The 19,968-nt window shown below is 38.7% G+C and overlaps 2 protein-coding genes across 9 annotated transcripts in view; one reads left to right on the top strand and one right to left on the bottom strand.

The window, feature by feature from the left end:
* The window catches only part of b3gnt5a (UDP-GlcNAc:betaGal beta-1,3-N-acetylglucosaminyltransferase 5a), a 1,194-nt gene extending 123 nt beyond the window's left edge, over positions 1–1,071 (top strand). Inside the window, exon 1 of the mRNA XM_063467768.1 lies at positions 1–1,071. This exon is cut by the window's left edge and continues 123 nt beyond it. Within this exon, the coding sequence (XP_063323838.1) occupies positions 1–1,071 (1,071 nt within the window).
* mcf2l2 (MCF.2 cell line derived transforming sequence-like 2) overlaps positions 1–19,968 on the bottom strand; it is a 104,179-nt gene that overhangs the window by 61,034 nt on the left and 23,177 nt on the right. For 7 of the 8 annotated variants that reach the window (XM_063467762.1, XM_063467764.1, XM_063467760.1 and 4 more), the window contains exons 2-15: positions 18,586–18,669; positions 13,081–13,195; positions 12,703–12,793; positions 12,093–12,212; positions 10,809–10,925; positions 10,507–10,656; positions 9,767–9,891; positions 9,544–9,658; positions 6,595–6,714; positions 6,178–6,369; positions 4,975–5,166; positions 4,701–4,887; positions 4,457–4,554; positions 3,419–3,507 (exon numbers count right to left, since the gene is read on the bottom strand). In XM_063467762.1, coding sequence (XP_063323832.1) covers positions 3,419–3,507; positions 4,457–4,554; positions 4,701–4,887; positions 4,975–5,166; positions 6,178–6,369; positions 6,595–6,714; positions 9,544–9,658; positions 9,767–9,891; positions 10,507–10,656; positions 10,809–10,925; positions 12,093–12,212; positions 12,703–12,793; positions 13,081–13,195; positions 18,586–18,669 — 1,795 coding nt within the window. The remainder of the gene's footprint in view (positions 1–3,418; positions 3,508–4,456; positions 4,555–4,700; positions 4,888–4,974; positions 5,167–6,177; positions 6,370–6,594; positions 6,715–9,543; positions 9,659–9,766; positions 9,892–10,506; positions 10,657–10,808; positions 10,926–12,092; positions 12,213–12,702; positions 12,794–13,080; positions 13,196–18,585; positions 18,670–19,968) is intronic. The other variant, XM_063467761.1, reaches the window with a different exon arrangement.

The following is a 19,968-nucleotide window of genomic DNA, read 5'->3' as shown; positions in this document are numbered from 1 at the left end:
AGATCCTTCACCTACCGGTACTTGATCAACAGCTATGATTTTCTCAATTCTTCTTTTGCTATCAACTCCAATCATCATTACAGAAAGGGTGGTTCTAACAGGGTGTTGGGTGGATTTGTGAACTATTCATACCTCATCAACCACCCAGAGAAATGCAAAGGTGAAAATGGGAAGAGTTTAAATGATGTTTTTCTGCTGTTATTTGTAAAATCGTCACCAGAGAACTTTGAGCGGCGCCAAGCCATCAGGGACACATGGGGAAACGAGAGCTTTGTTTGGGCAGAACTGGGGGTGAATATGAGGTTGGTGTTCGCCATCGGCATTCATCCATATGTCGAACAGAGATATAAGGTCCAGACTGCACTGCTGAAGGAGGACAAGGTCTATGGAGATCTGATCCAGCAGAACTTTGTAGACACATTTTATAACCTGACTACCAAACTGATCCTGCAGTTCCACTGGAGGCACATATATTGCCCTCAGGCACACTTCGTCATGTCTGCGGATGATGACATCTTTGTCCATATGCCTAATTTGGTAAAGTATTTACAGGATATTCTCAGGAGTCAATCAGGAGCTAAAGACCTATGGGTGGGGCATGTTCACAGGGGATCTCCTCCAGTTCGCTATAAATACAGTAAATACCACATTCCCTATGATCTGTATCCCTGGCCATCCTACCCAGACTACACTGCTGGAGCAGGGTATGTGGTTTCAGGGGATGTAGCTGCTAAAATTTACCAGGCGACTCTGCTGCTAAACTCCTCCATGTACATTGACGATGTCTTTATGGGAATCTGTGCCAAGGCCATGGGTGTCTTTCCCCAGGAGCATGTTTACTTTTCAGGGGAGGGCAAGGCTCCTTACCACCCGTGCATTTATGACCACATGATCACATCACACGATCATATCTCTGACGTGCGCTTACTGTGGCGGTCAGCAACAGAATCTAGAGAGAACAGCAGCACCAGAGGAATAATAGGTAACCTTTATTGCACAGCAGTGAGAGTGATGCTGCTATGTCTGCCACATTATCAGAACACTTACTCCTGTAGTGCTGCTTTTACATGAATACTCGTTGTGGGTCTCAAACACTGTTATAAACAATGTTACCTAACAGCACTAGTCTGACATAATTCACCTTTTGCCGTTGTGTGCTATCTTGTAATGAAATAAAATCAGATCTATTAAGAAATTAAATGCATTCAAAATTCATGTCCAGATGCATCAGGCTTCACTGATGTGCAGCTTCCCTTTGCATTCCCTTAATTTTTTTTGTCACTTTCCGCAGTAGTTTACTAAAGCACTTATCAACGAAATAACTTTTCCCTTTGTCTTCTCCATAAATTAGTGGTAGAAAACATCAAAATTGTTGACTTAAGTAGTCTTGGATTATTCTTCTGTGTTGGGGCAATTGATTGTTTTGCCTTTTAATTATTTATAGATAAGACAAGGCTATCAGGATAACTCTGAAATTTAAAGCCCGACATATTAATGATGCAGCTGCCAAGTGAGAGGATAACTGGACCAACTTGATTTTTGTTGGAAAACATTGTTTTTTTGTGATGCTGTGATTATTACTTTGATGCATATGTATAATAATTCACTGTCATAGAGCCAATCAAGTGTGTCACACATTAGGGTCTGCCAGATTGTGCTAAATTATGACGAACTTGTGTAATTCTGCTGTAGCCTGCATTTTCAGGGTAAGCCACGTCAGGACTTCTGCTAATTTATATTTTTGCCTTCTTAACTGCATTCCTTCTTTCACTCTTAATAACTTCATTGCACTCACCTGACTTCCTGTATATTGTTAAACTGTGTATTCTATAAATACGCTCCAGTGAAACTGTAATGTCTAAAGATTAAGTTAGTTTCATTTATTGATCACTCTGTTTAGGTTAGTCAGCTAGACCCGTGAAGCTTTTCATGTGTAACTGTCAGAAGCCAAAACAAATAACCAACCCATAATGTAGTTAAATGTTGGACAGATTTATGAGCAAGGCTTTGACTTTTGAATAGCAATTACCTCATTTTCTTTCTGATTTTGTTTTGGATTTACAAGTGTGATTACAATGATTCACCTGTTGAAATATTTACTTCTGGTTCAATCTGCAGGTTTCACAATATCTCGAAATCTGCAGATTGCATAGTTTTACGGTGTCTGAAAGCTGTCAGACACCTTTAGATAGTTGAGCAACACCTAAGCAAATGATCCATCTAACCATTTTATTTCTTATACAATTTATAGTTGCTTTATTTATTCCAGCTGTCATTACCCTAATCTATCACAGGGTTACCATAGCAAAACATTTACCTACAATCTCACAATGCCTTTTTTGTATGTGGAGTAAGTCTATTTGATTACATGCACACTGAAAAATGAAGCTAAGATGGTACGTAAGTAATGTGACGTCTAAGTGTCCACTCCGAGCATTAGTCTTTGACACCTCAGGAGTGAGATTGAAAAACACTCTGCAGTAAACCTGTCTCTGATATACTGACCCAAAACTGACTTGTCTGTGCCAAGTACATTATTCCAAAATGCCTAGTCTTTACGTGTGCACTCAATGCCAAACCTCTGACATTAATTTTGGAGAACAAAGGGTGTTTTAGTTTAAGTTATTTCTGGTTGGAAATCCCAGCCAAAAATTATGAAACTTCTCATTATAATTTCACGGATTTCATAGTGTGATAAAAGGAGAGAAGCCATTTTTTTCTATGATACTGTTTGATCTTTTTTTAAATTCTGAAATTGAATGCCGTTGTAATTTTTATGTGACATTTCTTTGAATGTATCGACTTTGTTAATAAAATTTTTGTTTTAATAAAAAAAACAATAGTTCAGAATCAGTTTCACATAGGATCTACTTATTATTTTACTTGAACCTAGATAATGTATCTACTCATAAGGCTAGCATAAGTGAGGTGGTAAGAAATTAAATAAAATCCAACACCAACAAGACATCATTGTGGACCTTTCACATCCCATTACCTGCTCTTTCGTGTTTGACATGTGTTTGTCTTGCTGTATAAAAGTTTAAGTTTACTTATCTATTGCCTGAAGAAGGAAAGTTTAAGGCACATATTAGTTAACCACATAGGGACAATTATGGTCACATCAGTTAGGGTTATTACCACTAGTTTGTTTACAAGTAAATCAATGTTTCAGGAGGTCAGGACACATATTGGACTGAGAGATGAAATTTTTAAAGATTGAAAGGATATGTGAAATTGTTTGTTAAGTATTATGAGGACTTATCTGGGCGTTAACTGTTTTTCTACCATGTCAGAAATACTTGCACTATCCTTGGGAAGAGTATAGTACACTGCATAAAATTATGCCATAAAAGAAACTGCACCTGTAAAAGTTGTGCTTTTGTTATAATCTCAGGAATACGACATTATCCCCCCTTACCTGCGTCTGTTGGATAGACTTTCCTCAGTCTCGTTTGTCACAACAACATGTGTGGAGCCTCCCTGGCTTTCTTCATGCATGACCTCAATCTGTAACACACAAATATATGCACAAGTGGCTTTAAATGAATCAGTTCATTTTTTTATAGCACCGTGTTTTACAAGAAAAAATTGTCATCTCCAAATACCTTACAATATCAGAGAGAAAATCTCAATGAGCCTACATACCCTTATGAGCATCAGTGTCAAGGAAAACTCCTTTTAACAGTAAAATATCTTTGCTATAGGAAGGATCAGATATCTGCCAACATTATACAAAAACAGCATTCGTGTCTGGCATATGATTGATTTTAATTTTTCAGAAGAATATTACATCTACCAGCATAATTGTTAAAAAGTTTTTCAACTATATATTATATAGTGTTTGTTTGACCAAGTATGCTGAAAAATCCATGACTTCATTAAACTTTCAAAGACTACTGACTGTGTGGTGTGTAACATGACTAGAAGAGTTTGTGCTCTTTTGGCATCAGGCCTCCAGGAAGCTTGAGTCACAAAATAAATTATACGAGTGCACAGTCAACCACCAAATTGGCATACACTTTTGGACTGAGTATCAAAATGTGTGACTAGTCAACCCCTCTGCCCTCTACTGGTGTGAATAAAGAAGATGATGAAGTAGATCCATTCACATCTCTCGTGTTTTCTTTCACTCAAAATACTAAAAGTAATAAAAATAAGTAAAAACTATGAAATAGAGGTGTTAATATAGACAATCCAGGGGCCTCTGTGAGGCAGCAGTACCAACTATTGAACAACTGTGCTTCCTATTTGCATCCATGAATAACTGGTAAGTTTCTAAAAGTAGAGCCTTTCTTAGCCAATAACAACAGTTTGGGTCCATCAGTTTTGTTGTGCCATGCTGTTACCACCACATTTCAGAGTGAAATGAAATGCAATTCAATGGAAAAGAGGTCAAAGACAGATGAACAGGACTTTAAACGTGTTTTATTGTTTCAGTGAGATTTAAAAGTGTTACCTTGATTCCTCCCTTTGCCTTCCTTATGTTCTTCTTCTTGTTGAGATCAGCTTCAGCCTGCTGTTTGTTAGAATTATCGGAAGCTCTGCGAGCAAGAGCTGAAACAAGATGACAGGACACAGGTAACGTTGATCCTTTCTTTCTTCAAAGTTGTTGTAGAGTCTTGCAAAAGCTTACAGTTAAGACAAAAAACAAAAAAACATATCTTCATTTAAATTAGTTGAAAACACAAAGATGAAATTACGCTGTTGGCCTCCTGCAGTCCTGGCGGTGTTTTTCACTGAGGGCCGTTTGGGGGAGGATTCAGGCCGTGGAGCAACAGGCTGGATGGGCCTTGTCTGTTTAGCTGACAGTCTCTTCAGACTGAGATGCCGCTTTTCAAACATCTCCTGAACATCTTCTAGTCTCTTTAGCGCCTTCAGTACACTACCCTGCGGGTAAAAAGCTATACATCTACCCTTGTCCTCATCATTTTTGCAACAGAACATCTTTCAAAGTATTATGTTTGTGGACTGTACCTTGATATCCTCTGACAAGACAACCTCATACTGGTTGTGGAGGTTCCTCAGTTCAGTCAGTTGGTTCTTTTCTGCTGACTCCAGAAAGTGTTCGATGTCTGTCAGTGCTGACTCTGCCCCTTCCTGTGACTGACACTTATCCACAGCCTGGGATGCCAGCAAGTAGATCCCAGACTCACACCACTGGTTAACCTGCACACAACATCTAATGAAGTCAGCAATAGCCAAGAATTCAGTTTTAGAAAACATAATCATCCCTTCACATATGGTGTCACAGTGTAAGAGTCCTGTATTTGGGTGGTAGGAGGAAAATACTGCAAGTAAAATCCCAGTTGGGTCTGTAGAAACTTTTTATGCGGGTAATAAAATCCTCAATTGTTGAGTTATGTCAAGCTTCTTCTTAGATTGTCAGTCTTCTAATATCTTTAATATCTTTATCTTTAAAAAGATTATTTGGTCAAACTGAAGGTGAGTGCTCTTGTGCGATAAGCATATGACTGTAAAGGTGAAAAGATTTTGATTTTCACATTTAAACACAATAACTGCAATAGTTGGTCTTGTGGCAACCGGGAGAACTGAAGCCACGGTAATGAGTGTGTTAATGACAGTTTATTTGAATATGTCTACAGCAGCAGGGTGGACAGATGGCACTGTCAAAACAATGATCCGTCCACACCTTACTCAAACAGAAAGACAACCATCAGCTCTTTTTTGGGAAGGTCGAGTCACAGGTGTAATGTGGAACACATATTATGTAATTATAGATTTATCTAATCAAATGGTAGTCCAAGCAGTTTTCAACTCATTTTAAAATATTGAAACAGTTTAAACATTGAAGAGAATGAACCAAATTTGGAATTAAAGTTGTGCTCAGCAGCACATTTCACTAAGAACATTGAATAAAAAATAATATTTACATTATATTTAGGTGCCAGAGACTCAAGATTACACAACTTTAACTCAATGTTGCACCGTCTGCTGGATGCAAATAGAGGACATGACATTCTAAGATGTAAATATGTCAGTGTGATTTTACAACATGTTCCACTGTCTGGCCATTTTGGTCCAGAATTATCCAATGAGGAGATTAAAAAAAACAAACCCCAAAGAACAGATTCATCACATTTCATCTGGCTTGTGTTAAGTCAAACTTTTGGATTTGTGGCCATCTGTAAATGTACACAACTGATGTGGTATCCTTACCTTATCTATGCCCTGGTGTATCTGCAGAGATTTGGACAAAATATCTGTCTTTTTCTTGACCTCATTGCTGAAGTCGTCACAGACACGACGGAGCTCGACACATTTGGGTCTGATGGAGTCCACAGCATAGTGATTGCTCTGAATCAGCTGGTCACCATGCAATGCATGAAGTTGTGCCTTTTCCAGTGTGGCCTGGAAGAAAATCAATTAAGTATGACACATTAAGCTGTGCAAACAAACCCTGATACCCTGAAGCTGTACAAACGCTTCAGGGTATCCACACTCAATTGTGTAACTCTACAACTATACTAAAGTGACTCATGATGATTGCTTTAACAAGAAACCAAATTACTTGTAATGATTCAATATTATTAAATGATTATGTGCCATTGTGTGTATAACTGTGCCATTACAAACCTGAGCTTTCTCCTCCAGTGTTTTTAGCTCCTTGAGCAGTTTCTCAACTCTGGCCACACAATCCCCAGTGTCTGAAAGGCTGTTTAGACTCTCTATCAAGCTGTCAAGAGACACTTTGACCTGATCACCAATGATTGGAGAGAAACAGAGAAAAAGCAGAGAGAATCATTGAGTTACTTCGTTATCTATTCTGCTCATGTTAAACAAACCAAATGACGAATTACATTTGTTGATTTAGTTTGTGTAAAACTTTTTTTAATGTAAAAACACAGCTTAAACATTAAACATTAGCAGTATCTTGGAAGCTCTGTAAGAATTCTGCAGCAGGGCTGTGATCTCAGTATTCATCAGCAGGGGGCAGTGTGGTGCTTTCTTTCTGCCCTGACTGTATTTTCCTCTGAACCATTGCTGCCTGTATTATATATTAACCAGTGTGGAAACTGTATCAGAGTTGTGCTTTGCTTTGAGAAGGTGGCAACAGTACTCGCTATTGTTAACACTGTAGTAACTGTAATTTTATTTTATTCCATTTTTGTATGTCGGGTTACTCTTTTTTTTCTTGGGGGGGGGGCACATGGTGTTAATATTACCTTTTATTGTTTTTGTTTTGATGTGTTTAATTAATCTAAAACACTAAAATCGAAAACCTTTAGTTTAATCATGTTGATTGATAGCAGTAAGTGATGCCTGTCTCTGTATTATGAATGTATATGCATACCCCTCTGAAGGCACTTGGATTTTATCATTATGCAAAAGGTGTCTTTGGCTTTACACCAGAAGAAGCACTGCTGAGTATAACAGTTTTATTTTATTAGGAGGTTGGAGTCGTGCCAGTGATGTAAGCTATGAGCAAACAAACTGGTTTCTGCCCTGTTGCCCCCATAGTTTTGTTTTTTTTTTATCTCCGCTCACTCATTCACTACATTCTTGCTTTTTATTTTCTGATAGCGAATAAAAGGAACTAAAAGGTGCTCGGCTAAGGTTTGTGCTATATGCCTCATGACTTCCGTAAACCGATGCACCGCTGACAACAGATACCTTGTTCTTGAATGGGACAAAGCAGTGACTTTGAACAGGAGCATGGCTGGATATAATGTTTTTTGTCCAACGTAATGTGAACCACTCAGGATATACTGGTAAATGTGAGTGTAGAGCTGGGTAAAAGTTAAATACATCCTGTCAAATTTGTTCAGCTTTTTGGACATATTTGAACAGGTACAGAAAATCGGTGTGAGCATGGCAGCCTCGTCGCGAGCTCCCTCAAGCAACAGCTGTTTTTGTGTTTAATTTTCCATTTCCTTTATTTCTTTACTAGTAACACATGTCTTTGTGTATGGCCGCCAAACCTTACTGGACATAAGAGCTGAATTTTCTTATCGTTTACCGGAGTTCAAGTTTTGCAACCCCCCATTCATCTTGCCTGAGACGCCTTTGTTCTGGCCCCGTGGAGGAGGCCGCAAACGCCGACGCAGAGGCCGGCGTTCTGGTTCGACTGAGACGGCGCACTAACAGACCACCGCTCTCCAGTTTATTACTGGCTAATGTGCAGTTTCTGGAGAACAAGCTGTGCGAACTTCGGGCACGGATCTCATTCCAGCGAGAGATGCGGGATTGCTGCGTGATCTTCCTCACAGAAACCTGGCTATTGGACTCCGCCATACAACTACCGGGGTTCCGTGCACCGCATTGGTCACAGGAGCAAACTGAGAAAAGCAGAGGCGGTAGTGTGTGCTTCATGATCAACAACAGCTGATGTGACTGTCCCAACGTGCACCCGGTCAAATCCTTCTGCTCACTGGACCCGGAGTACCTGATGATTAAGTGCTGGCCATTCTGGCTACAGAGAGAATTTACAGCAGTCATTATTACGGCTGTTTACATTCCCACACAAGCCGACACTGACCGAGCACGCAGAGAGCCGGACAGCGCGATCAGCAGCCGCGCACTCAGAGGCGGCGTTTATCACGACCGGGGACTTTAACAAAGGGAACCTGGAGAAAGTTTTACCAAAACTCCACCAACACATTCACTTCAGCACACGAGGAGAGCGGCTGCTCGATACTGTTACACCTCCTTCCGGGATGCGTACAAAGCCCTCCCCCACTCCCCATTCGGCCAATCAGATCATCGCTCCATCCTGCTCGTGCTCGCCCACAGGCAGAAGCTAAAACAGGAAACTCCAACCCTGAGGGCGGTGCACCGTTGGTCGGACCAATCAGAGTCCATGTTGCGGGACTGTTTTGATAACGCGGACTGGGGAATGTTTCACATGGCTGCTGACGACATCAATGAGTACACAAACTCAGTCTACGGATTTATCAGAAAATGCGTGGAAGATGTCGTCCCACCCAGGAACAGTTAAAGTCAACCCAAATCAAAAACCGTGGATTAACAGTGATGTTTGCACGGAAAACTGCTTTTGCCTCCGCGAACACATCGAACTACAAACACGCACATTACCAACTCCGGAAGACAATTAAAGCACCAAACATGAGTACAGGGACAAAGTGGAACAGCAATTTGGCAATCATCGGAGAATGTGGCAGGGACTAAACACATTCACAGACTAAAGAGGGAAAAATCAGCACACCGCAGACCACGGCCTCTGTGTGATGAACGTATTCTACAGTAGATTCGACACAGCGAACACGAGACGAGACAGCGTACGCATCGGTGGAGAGAGCGGAGGGAAGACACAGCAAGGCGCCACCTTTGCAAAAAATAATTTGTAAAAATGAAAGATTCACTCATCCCTGTTCTCTCCGCATTAAATTATCCCAAGATCAAGTTATTTCATAAAAATGTGATATTAAAAAAAACATTGTTAGAAATGTAGAGGACATATACTCATTGTAATATGTGAAGATACGAAACATTGCCCTTCCTACTGGTCTACTTGCAGTACCTCACATGAAAAACCGAAGGCTGCATGGCAATGGCATACTTTACCTCTCTGAAGTCCTGTTCAAAGTGACGCAACTGCAGGCACTGCTCCAGTTTCAGATGGTGTTTGCTCCAGAACTGTTCAAAGGCATTTTCTGTCTCATCTAGCTGGGCTAAAAGCCTAAAACACAGATTACAAATGTAATGACAATTGCTACATAATTGCTCAAACTACATAACAATATACAGTGTGCATAACATCTATAAAGGAGTCTTTGTTGCTTGTTACCTTTCCACAGTAGTTTGGTTTTCCATCTCATCAGGGTTGAGTTCATGATCCTCTGACTTGGCTGACTGATCTTTTATACAACTATACAAGGTGGTGCCTTGCTTCACAGCTATCCTCAGTTCATCCTGATTCACAGAAACAGAAGCATTAATATCACAGAACATTAATATCATAGAGAAACATTTGCAAATCTGTGCAAGTTCCTATTTCAGCAGAAATATCCAATCTGATTAAAGTACATGTAGTAAATGATTAAAGACATCTGCACTTTTGCATTTAAAACTGATGTTTGAAAATGCAGGTTCTGCTGGAAGGGTAGTAGATAAAGTCATTCACGTAGAATATTCCAAGGCTGGAGCCTATCCCAGCTGTCTTAGAGCGAGAGGCAGGGACAGCCTAGACAGGTCGCCAGTCTGTTGCAGGGCTAACAGCAAATCGCACTCATTCACTCCATTCACTCCTGCATTCACACCTATGGGCAATTTAGTGTTTCCAATTAACCTAACCCCACTAACTGCATGTCTTTGGACTGTGGGAGGAAGCCGGAGAACCCACGCAAACACGGGGAGAACATGCAAACTCCACACAGAAAGACCCCGGCGTGATGGTGGAATTGAACTCAAGACTTTCTTGCTGTGAGGCAACAGTGCTAACCAGATATACTAGTTTAAAAACACTTGTTTTATGTCATGTTAATATGTGTGTGTGTGTGTCCTAGCATATTTAATGCACCACATTACCTTGAGGTTATTGTGCTTGTCGGTGTGTGCTGTAAGGAGGTCTTTGGTGCACTGGACGTCATTGGGCAGCTCTGTCTCTGCTAGGTCTGTCCCGAACTTCTGTAACATCTGGGCTGTGGTTTTCACTGTCATGGCAAAATTTTCTATGGCCTATGGAAACAGACTCACATGTTACTCTGCAATGTCCTCTAATCTAGCTCACCATACACCTGCTATAATGTCAAATCTGTGAAACCTTTACAATTTTATAGTCTCAAGTTTTAGATATATGGTATTGAATGCTACAGTAAGTCAGTACTCACTGTTCGGTGATGTATCCACTGACTGTGACAGTATTCCAGGTTTCCTCCTAACTCTCGGGTCAGTTGGTTTTTATCCACATAGCCATGTAGGTCAGACAGCGAGTTCAGCATCACGATCTGCAAACACAGTGCACTGCTTTACGTGCTCCATTATTATTAAGTAAAATTGGTAGTACAATTTCTCATAGTCAATGTTGTTGCAAGATGGGAAGTGTAAAATTCTGTTACTGCAGAGCAGGCAGTACAACGACCTTGCTAAAGAATGTTGTTACAGTAAAAGAGACGATGATTTTTAACATTCATTATTCATTCATTCATTATTGCCTGGTAAGTTACTAAATAGGAAATCAAACATTTTGGTTTACAAGACATACACTTTGTACCTTTCAAAACTTTGCTTTGAAAAGCACCATATAAGTAAGGGGTTATTGTTATTATTACTACATTTGCATACACAATTTTAAAAAATGAGATGCATTTGTAGGTGCTGACTTGAAAATAAGTATCAAAATTTGTATTCATGAATAATTTATTTACCTTGTTTAGCTAAAACCAAAGATCTGTGATGAAACGATTTCCCTCACAAAAAATAAATGCAATTTTCCTGTTGTGTGATTCTCCTGTCAAAGCAGCCATTCTTTCTTTCCCACCAAACCTCTTTGCTCACTGTTGCTCAGTCCCTCAAAAATGTGACACAGTGTTTATCTTAACTAAAACAGTGGATTGAGGAAGACCTGGTTATGTTACACAACTCTGATAACTGATCCGCTGTGTCTGTTTTTGTCAATATTTGATATCTTTTTGATACCACTGACATGCCCATCAAAGGAAAGAAAAGTTATGGTTATGTTTAACACCTACAAAAGTGACATAACATCTCTCGACAAGCTTAGAGTCCTCTGGAGAAAGTGGCCAGGGAGAGGAAAGTGTAGTTTGCCTGATAGATGGATGGAGTTATGGTTGGATGGATGGATGGATGGGTGGTGCATGCTTGATGCTTTTCATACTTTGCTATTGAAATGTTAGGTTTAATTGTGCTGTGTGAAAAAAAAAAAAAAAAAAAAAAAAAAAAAATCACACCTCATGCAATTTAAGGAATTTTTCTATGGAAAAAAATCCCTTGTGGTGTTAAAGTATAGCATCTCTGTGTGTTTGGATGACATGTTTTCTCTTTCAGTATATTAAAAAAGCTAACAATTATCATGGGAAATACTTTTTGTCTCTCTTTTAGGTGTCTGTTTCAGAACCATACCCTGGCTCAGAATAAAACACCGGCATGCTTACCGGTACCTTCATTTTGAAGTCATCCTTGTGTAGTTTGATCCCAATATCTGCTATATGCTTCTGGAAGAACCTGGATGGCCTCAGCACCAACACCAACTGAAGATTTCCTGGGAATGCCCCCTGGAAAATATAACAGATGAACTTGAAATAAGATATTGCATCTTTTTCATTCTCATGGTTATCTGTAAGTTACTTGAAACAGGCTAAAAATATATTCTTCTGGTATAAAACTATTGCAGGTCTTAATTAGTTTGTTACAGAAGCATGTTATAAAAGATCTGCCCATTTTAGTTGTATCTTTCGAAACATTATTATCACCTACCCTGTTCTAAAGAGGCACTCCTGCTGTGATATAGGTGTGTGTCTTACAAGCCGTTGCATTGAAAGTGATTGTTAAATGAGGACTTCTATAATGAATGTGTTTGTGATCCATCCAGTTAGGATGGAGCTGTGGTTTGCTCTGGTACAATGTGGCGATAAGGGCCCAAAAGAAAATGAGGCTATCACAGGGTTGTTACGCCTGTGTAGGCAACATGGGGACTTTAAAAAAACATTTTAAAAAGTCCTTGTATATATTTCTATGGTGATTTAAGTATCTCACTGAACTTACAGCGATCCTGGATAGAGAGGCCTTTACTGAGCTCCATTTGTCCTTCCGCCGGTCGATGATGATAATGAAGCCAATGCTTGCAGCATCCAGGCTGGAGAGAGGAGGAAAACAATTTAAAGTTATAGGCCATGCTAATCAAATTCCCAAAGGTTTAGTGCTCCTGAAAATACAGAACTCAAGAATTTTTCACATTTCAAGGAATACACAATAAGCATAATTTCCAGAAAGCCTTTTGGTATTACTGGTGAGATGAAGCAGTGAAGAAGTTTAACCACCCAGGATCAAATGTGATCCTGTGGGGATAGTTTTGAATCAAATGGAATTTTATCTTTATGATTTTTCTCGTTATTAGTTTTAATTGTGTGTGAGTATACATACCTGGGGATGCTGGTCAGGTAAGTAACTACATTGAGGAAATCTTCCTCTGGCACTTCGCTAAAGCCTGAGTACTCTGGGAAAGTGATGATGGGGGCACCATCTTTCCCTCGCCCTCCTATAGCACAGAGGGAAAAAAAACCCAAATCAATAAATAGAATCAATAGTCTTCATTTTAGCAATAACTCTATTGCAAAACATTTTATCATTTAATAACTCAAAGGGAATATGGAATGCAGACATCTGTAAAACCTCCATTACAGCTATATGAAATTGTGTTTCATTTAAGATATCTGAAATGAAAGTTAAGACACCATTTAAATCAGAATATATGAAATTATTTTGTTTTCCCAGTAGGAATTGTATTACAGGCATCCAGATGAAATTAGCGACATTAGGAATGGGAAATGACCTTTAGGAATGTGGTTCTACTAAATGTAAAAGGGTATATCAGAGGAACACCCCAACTCTAACACCTCAGTACTATGTTTGTTCCTTTAGGCTCTCAATTAAAGTTACATTGTGTTCTTAGTATATGTCCAACCATAACATTTTATTTACACTTCTCACAGATTTGGATTTATTGTTTTCACTCTTTTTGTCTTCATTGCCAACTGTAAGAAGACCAAACTGTTCCAATGAGTCAAGTATAAGACCTCAGGGTAGTCGTACAACGTTGACTCATTAATTACTGGTCCTTGGTCAGGCCCACTTTTGGTTGGCTGTGGATGAGTAGGTAGAGGCTGTGTGCTTCAGTCTTCTTGAGATTTGAATGTGGCTTGTATTGTGAAAAAAGTGCTTTGAGTAGTCAGTAAGACTAGAAAGCACTATAGAACTATCAATTAATGTCATTTATGTCACATTTCACTACAGCGGATAACCCTCTAGTGTCATTTTTCAATGTCTGCAACACTTTGCAGATGTACCTGGAATAAACACCATTAAACCATAATCTAAATAAAGTTTCAGGCTTCTAAAAATTGTGTTCTAAGATTTGAAAGAAATTTTTGAACTCAAACCATGATTATTTCATAAACTTAAACCAAATGGCTAATGTAAATGCTAAGCAAAACACAAGTCTAAAAATACTAGTCATATACTATTTTCAAACTTGTGTGTTCTCATTGTTAATTCTGTCTCTTAATCCAGGCTTTTGTGGCTTACTATACTTGATCATCAGTATGCTTTACCTTGCACATCTATTAAAGGGTCCTACAAGGAGCCAGTGTGCAACCAGAAGTAGTCTTGACACTTCTGGTTGCAGGTACAGACTTTGTCACTGGAAAAATCCAATACTTGCACATCTCTAGAAAGATCACTAGATGGTGAGCATGAGCCATAAATCTGCTGGCTCGACAAGTAAAACACTGCTACATCATGCTGCTTGAGAAAAAAGCTAACAGTGTTTGTAATGCTAAAAGTTACAGACATTCATAGAGACATTAAAGGGGTGCGCATAACCTTGAAACAGCACATCTGAGGATATTTTTGTTGGTTTTGAATTTTGTCTGACCAGCATCTCTCAACCACAAACATGTGACTAACTTGCTGAGAATGGAAAGTTTATGCTCAACACATTGCAGGAGGGGAAGAAAGTGGGAGTCATGGTCTGACATCTGTGATACTGGCATTAAAAAAAACATCTGTTAGGCAAGGCAGGTAAGTGCTGCAGTGTTATTAGTCAAATCCCAAAACATTATGAGATGTTATAGAACCCATATTTCCCACAAAGAAGAACCAACCAAAACAGAGCTCCAGTAGTGTAAATTAAATTAAAATGACTCAAATAATGCTTTATGTCTGCCAGATATAGTCATATCAACTTTGTGAAACTTGTAGAAAGAAGGCAACACTATTTTGAAAACTTTTTACACTCCACAAAAATATACATTTTCCTCTCTAAGAACATAAAAGACTCTGTTAATTCTCCCTAATAAAGTTACTGCCATAAAAGTACGTGAAATGTGCATGTTTCCAATTTCCTGCTTGCAACTCCTTGCCTGCTGCTAGTAGTACAAAGGTAATCCAACCCAGAAAAAGTGACAGGTTTTACACACTTTCTCCTTTACTTTTTAAGGAGAATCAAAAGAAAGCAACAAATCCTGCAGCTGTCCATGAGGGAAAACAAAATCATAAAAACTCTAAGAAAAGAGACATGAAATTGTTTGGTATACTTCCTAACTGGTCTCTGGCAAAATGAAACCCTCACTGGTTCCAGTTCATGTATATATAAAATGTGTATACAGAAAGACAAAAATAGCAAACCAAATGATCATAGCATTTAAACCTGGATCCTACTGAGAAGGCACACACACTCACAGTAGGCACACACATGTGGTGAAGACTATGAACCAGACTTGTGTTAACCTTATGTAATTCTAGAGGCAAGTAATGCTGAGAGAGGAACTTTTGGAAACAGTTATTTTGGCTGTTTGGAGAGACGACTGAGAGAAGGAATGAGAGGCATCCCTGGAGAACCACACAGACTGCTGTGTCACCACTAACAGCACATCTGGAAAAGTCTGAGGGCACCCAGTGTGAATGCTGGGATGGTAAAAGCAATGTTCCTGTCTAAACGCTTAAACTTAAAATTATGTGACTTTCCACCAGCTCCATACTAGTTAATAATTGGTCGTATTTGCTTATCATTGTGAGCTATGATGCGCAAATATATGTAGTGAACCACCTATGCATTACACCTACAGAAGCTGATTGGCCATGCAAACCCATGCCAAGAAGCTGGTGACAGTTGTTGTGCTGATGTTAATACCAGAGGAGGTTTGAATCTTTGCATTTACTGAATTTAGGATGTCTGTGACTTTTACATGCTATGTATCTCTGTAACCCTTCTCTATAGATTTATATGGCCGCCACTTCATGGGTGAGTTATTATGGCTTCTAAAAGCTTTTGGTGAGCTCTTTAGAATGACTCTTGTTAACTATTTCATAAGAGTTTGTAACAGCAGACTGCACGGCTAGGTGTTTGTGCCAATTAGACTAAAAAAACAAAACAAAAAAAAGAATTGAATTCAACATTTTAAAGGTATGGCATATTTCTTTTAGTGTAATTCATTTTAAGAGTTGCTCATCCACTAATGTTCTCCTCATCAATCGTCTCAGCAACAAAGTACAAATGCATACTTCCTCAAATGAAAAGCTTTTCAATAACACAAAGAAACATATACCGCTTAAATGTTTTTAAGGCTTCAAATTGAACTTTTAGTTGCTGTAAAAAAATGTTCAAATAATTTTTTAAGAAATCAAAAAGCAAACAAAATGCTAATGTTTTCTCATGTTTCTTCTGTCACTTATGGAGCTCTCAGTTTTAAAGGTGATACAACATTAATGTGTATTTTACATTTTAGAATTTGAAAGTGTCTGGTGGTCTACTCATTCTATATGCTTGGTTTTTATTGGCTCGTGTTTTTACACAATTCTTTGTGCTATGACTTTATCTGTATTGCAGATTGTGTTGTGATCTGTATTTCCCTGAGATGGCATTATCTGAAAACTATAAAGAACTGGAGGAAGCAGTTCCCTGGAAGATACCTGCATGTGTTGGATGAAATCTTGCCTTAATAAATCAGTATTACACAACATGGTATGTGCAGCTCAGTTTTAGCATTGCTAGCACAATTTTACTTACGTAAAATTAATTTTATATCAAATTAATTAATATTTATTAAAATGGATCCTAAGAAAAACAGACAAAAAAGACTATTCTATTCTAGCAGATAACCCTGGAATAAAGATTTCCAGTCATGTCATAAATTGCAAGATGAGGAGCTAAATACAGACTTCCGTACAAATAGAATAACAAAAGGCAAGCCTTTAGTTTGGCTGATCAAAAGCTTAACAACAAAATAGACAGGCAACAGGCAGAGAGAGACTAAAGAGACTGGTAGGTCAGCTGGTAGAGAAAAGAGTGCTGCGAAGTCAGGACAAAAGGGAAATCGAGCTGGATACAGAAGAGTCAGGAGATGCAGGCGAAAGTAATCAAGGACAATGAGACAGGTAGTGTCTGCAGACAAATAACTACCATAATAAAAACAGGAAGTAAGAACAATAACGAAACAGTGAGATGGACAAACACAGCAAAACATAGACAAAATTAACTCTATTTAAAGCTCAGGATGCCTAAAAACAAACAGAGAATATATTAAATAAGGAATTCAAATGGCAACAAACTTAACCTCCTAGGACCTGGCATCCACATATGTGGACATCACATTTTGGGATGTCTAGACCAAAATACCTAATTTTACTCTTCAGGGGCCTGATATCCACTTACGAGGACATTATACTGCCACTGTTCTATCAAAATTTAAAACGAATGTACTCATATGTTGATCTAATTTTTCTCAGAAACAAAAATTAGGCAAAAATAAAAATCTGGTAATTCTTTGGGACCTGATGAATGTAAAAACAATCAGTCCAAATAGCAAAGAAAAATTAAAAATGCATGCCATGAAAGAGTTTGGGTCTTAGGAGGTTAAGCACAACATAAAAACCCCAGAGACCATAGCATCCACTATCTTTGACCAAGCTCCATTTTGTGTGTTTGCAAGAAAGCATACTTGCACCCAGATGCCAGGACAGAAAGACAATACTGTTAAATAAGAGAATGAGGTTTCAGTGCCATAGCAAACTTGAAAAATGCCAAATGAACTTTCAAAAGCCCCCAATCCCCAGCGGGAATTAAAAGAAAACCCCCAAAACATGTGGACAGGAAGATCTGTGTGTGTATAAACCTCCAGTGAACTGCTGTGTTTTGTGGAATTAAATGAATCAGGATTACATATCACTCCAGCAGATTTCCTCTTTTTTTTAAACATCAACAAATAGAATCAGTGAGCAAGTCAGCTGAAGGGATTTCAGTGGTTTCCTCATATTATCCGTTTGCTTGTGATTTCCTCCGTGAAGAATAAAAAGTCATGAGAGAGTGAAGCAGCTGAGTTACACATTAAATCCTTTCTTCTGGCACTTGCATAACTTGTGATACAAAACACAAAAATAGAACATCAGCTAAAAAACTGCTGAGAATGTTTGGTTTTTTTTTTTAAAATATCAAAATCATTAAAAGCAATTTGGGTTCAAAGCTTTCATTACAGTAAGCATGAAGGCACAGGGAGAAGTGGTACTGCAACAGGATGTCAGGGGTAAAAAATGAAAAAGGCTTTAACTGGTGGTCCATGTTACACACTGACCATAAAAGACCAAATATGTGCAATATTTTTCTCTTAAATTTACGGAACTGTGGATTTAATGTAGCTAGTAATGATAATGGCGTGATTATTAATGTTTCTGTCATGGTACTATAGCAGTATTCATGACTTAACAGATACTCTGTCCTGTGTTTGTTACTTTTGTTGTGTCTCCTGTTTTTCCTTGTTTGTCTCCTTTTAACGGCTCATTTGTTGTCCCACCCAGAGTTTTGTTTCAGTACCTCCACCTAACATGAACTTCAGGTATGGAATGAGGGCAAATAGAACAGTGCAGGTTACTTACCAGATAGCAAGGCAAACTGGCGGTGAAGCTGCTCTATGATGTCTACAGCCAGCAGGGGCCTGATGTCCTGCTGCATGATCTCATCTGAAAGGAGGCAAAAAACTGATCAGATGTTCAGATTCACAGTAAATTATCCGTGGATCTATTTTGAAAAGACATTAGAGTTCAGCTGCATATGATATAAAAGTATATTATACTACAATATAAAATCAAAAAGGCCACACATAAGACCAGTTGATCATTTAATCAGAGATCAAAGAAAACAAGCTAGAGTGCAGCACATAAAATCACATTAGAGTATCAAAGTAACACTGCCATGCTATAAAGTAGCTATTTCATGGAGCACTGCAGCAAACCACAGTAAGATCTGGATTTTGTGCTACTACCAACTGTGACATGAGTTTGACAATAGCAAGGGCTAACTCACGTAAGCGCTCTGCAATTAGAGAATTACAATGGTGAGACCTGACAGGCAGGGCTAACAGCAGTTCTTTACCACTCTTGAGCACCTGAAGCTTCTCCCTAATCCTCTGAATAGGCAGGCACCTAGCTCCATTTGTAATTCCTTTGGTGATGTGGAATGGAAGCAGGCAACTAAAAACAATACAAGGAAAATACATCTATGCCATGCAAAGTCTGATTAACCAGGTTTTCATGATGCATTATGAATACTTCAGGAGTCTCCAGTGTAAGTCGCAGAACAATTTAATGGGTATTTGTACCAATGAGAAACAGGGAAAGCAGACATTTCTACAGGTAGATATTATCACTCCAGTCCTGAATCTGTCATCTTACTGAAAGAATTTTCATCTTCAAACACATTGTGAGCCACGTTCAATCATTTCATCCAGACAAGTTGCTTTCTGAGCTTAACTGCAGATACAAGTATGCATAATAAGGAAGTAAAAAGTAAACCAAACAGATACCACAGAAAGGCTTTGAGGCCAACAACAGATTTCACTCATTAATATAAAAAGTACAGTCCCTAGGCTGGACACTTTGTGACCTTACCTATAGAAGAGAAGTAAGCATGTATCAATATACGCACACATTTTTCATAAAACATCAGTATATACCTCTGAACTTGAAGCACAAAAATCCTCTGATATGTTTTAAAGTTGGAAAATCTAAAGACATTCTTTTATAGGGAAAATTGATTGCAGGTAGCATAAACATTATTGGCTATTTCAAGGGTCAGTAGAATCAATCAAGGGGTTCAGAGACTAATAAGAAATTATCTGTCTGCATTCATTTAGGAAAAAAACAGACAAAACGGGAGCAGGAAGGTGTGATGATATTATTTGACGCTGTTTTGTCCTTCTGTTGTTCTTCTCTTACTGTTGGACTTGTTAGGACGTGTAAGTGGAAAGGGGCATTGCTGCT

Source organism: Pelmatolapia mariae, linkage group LG23 (assembly GCF_036321145.2).
Source record: "Pelmatolapia mariae isolate MD_Pm_ZW linkage group LG23, Pm_UMD_F_2, whole genome shotgun sequence".
Classification (NCBI taxonomy): domain Eukaryota; kingdom Metazoa; phylum Chordata; class Actinopteri; order Cichliformes; family Cichlidae; genus Pelmatolapia; species Pelmatolapia mariae.
The sequence above is the reverse complement of the archived record's forward strand: the minus strand, read 5'-3'. Positions and strand labels throughout refer to the sequence as shown.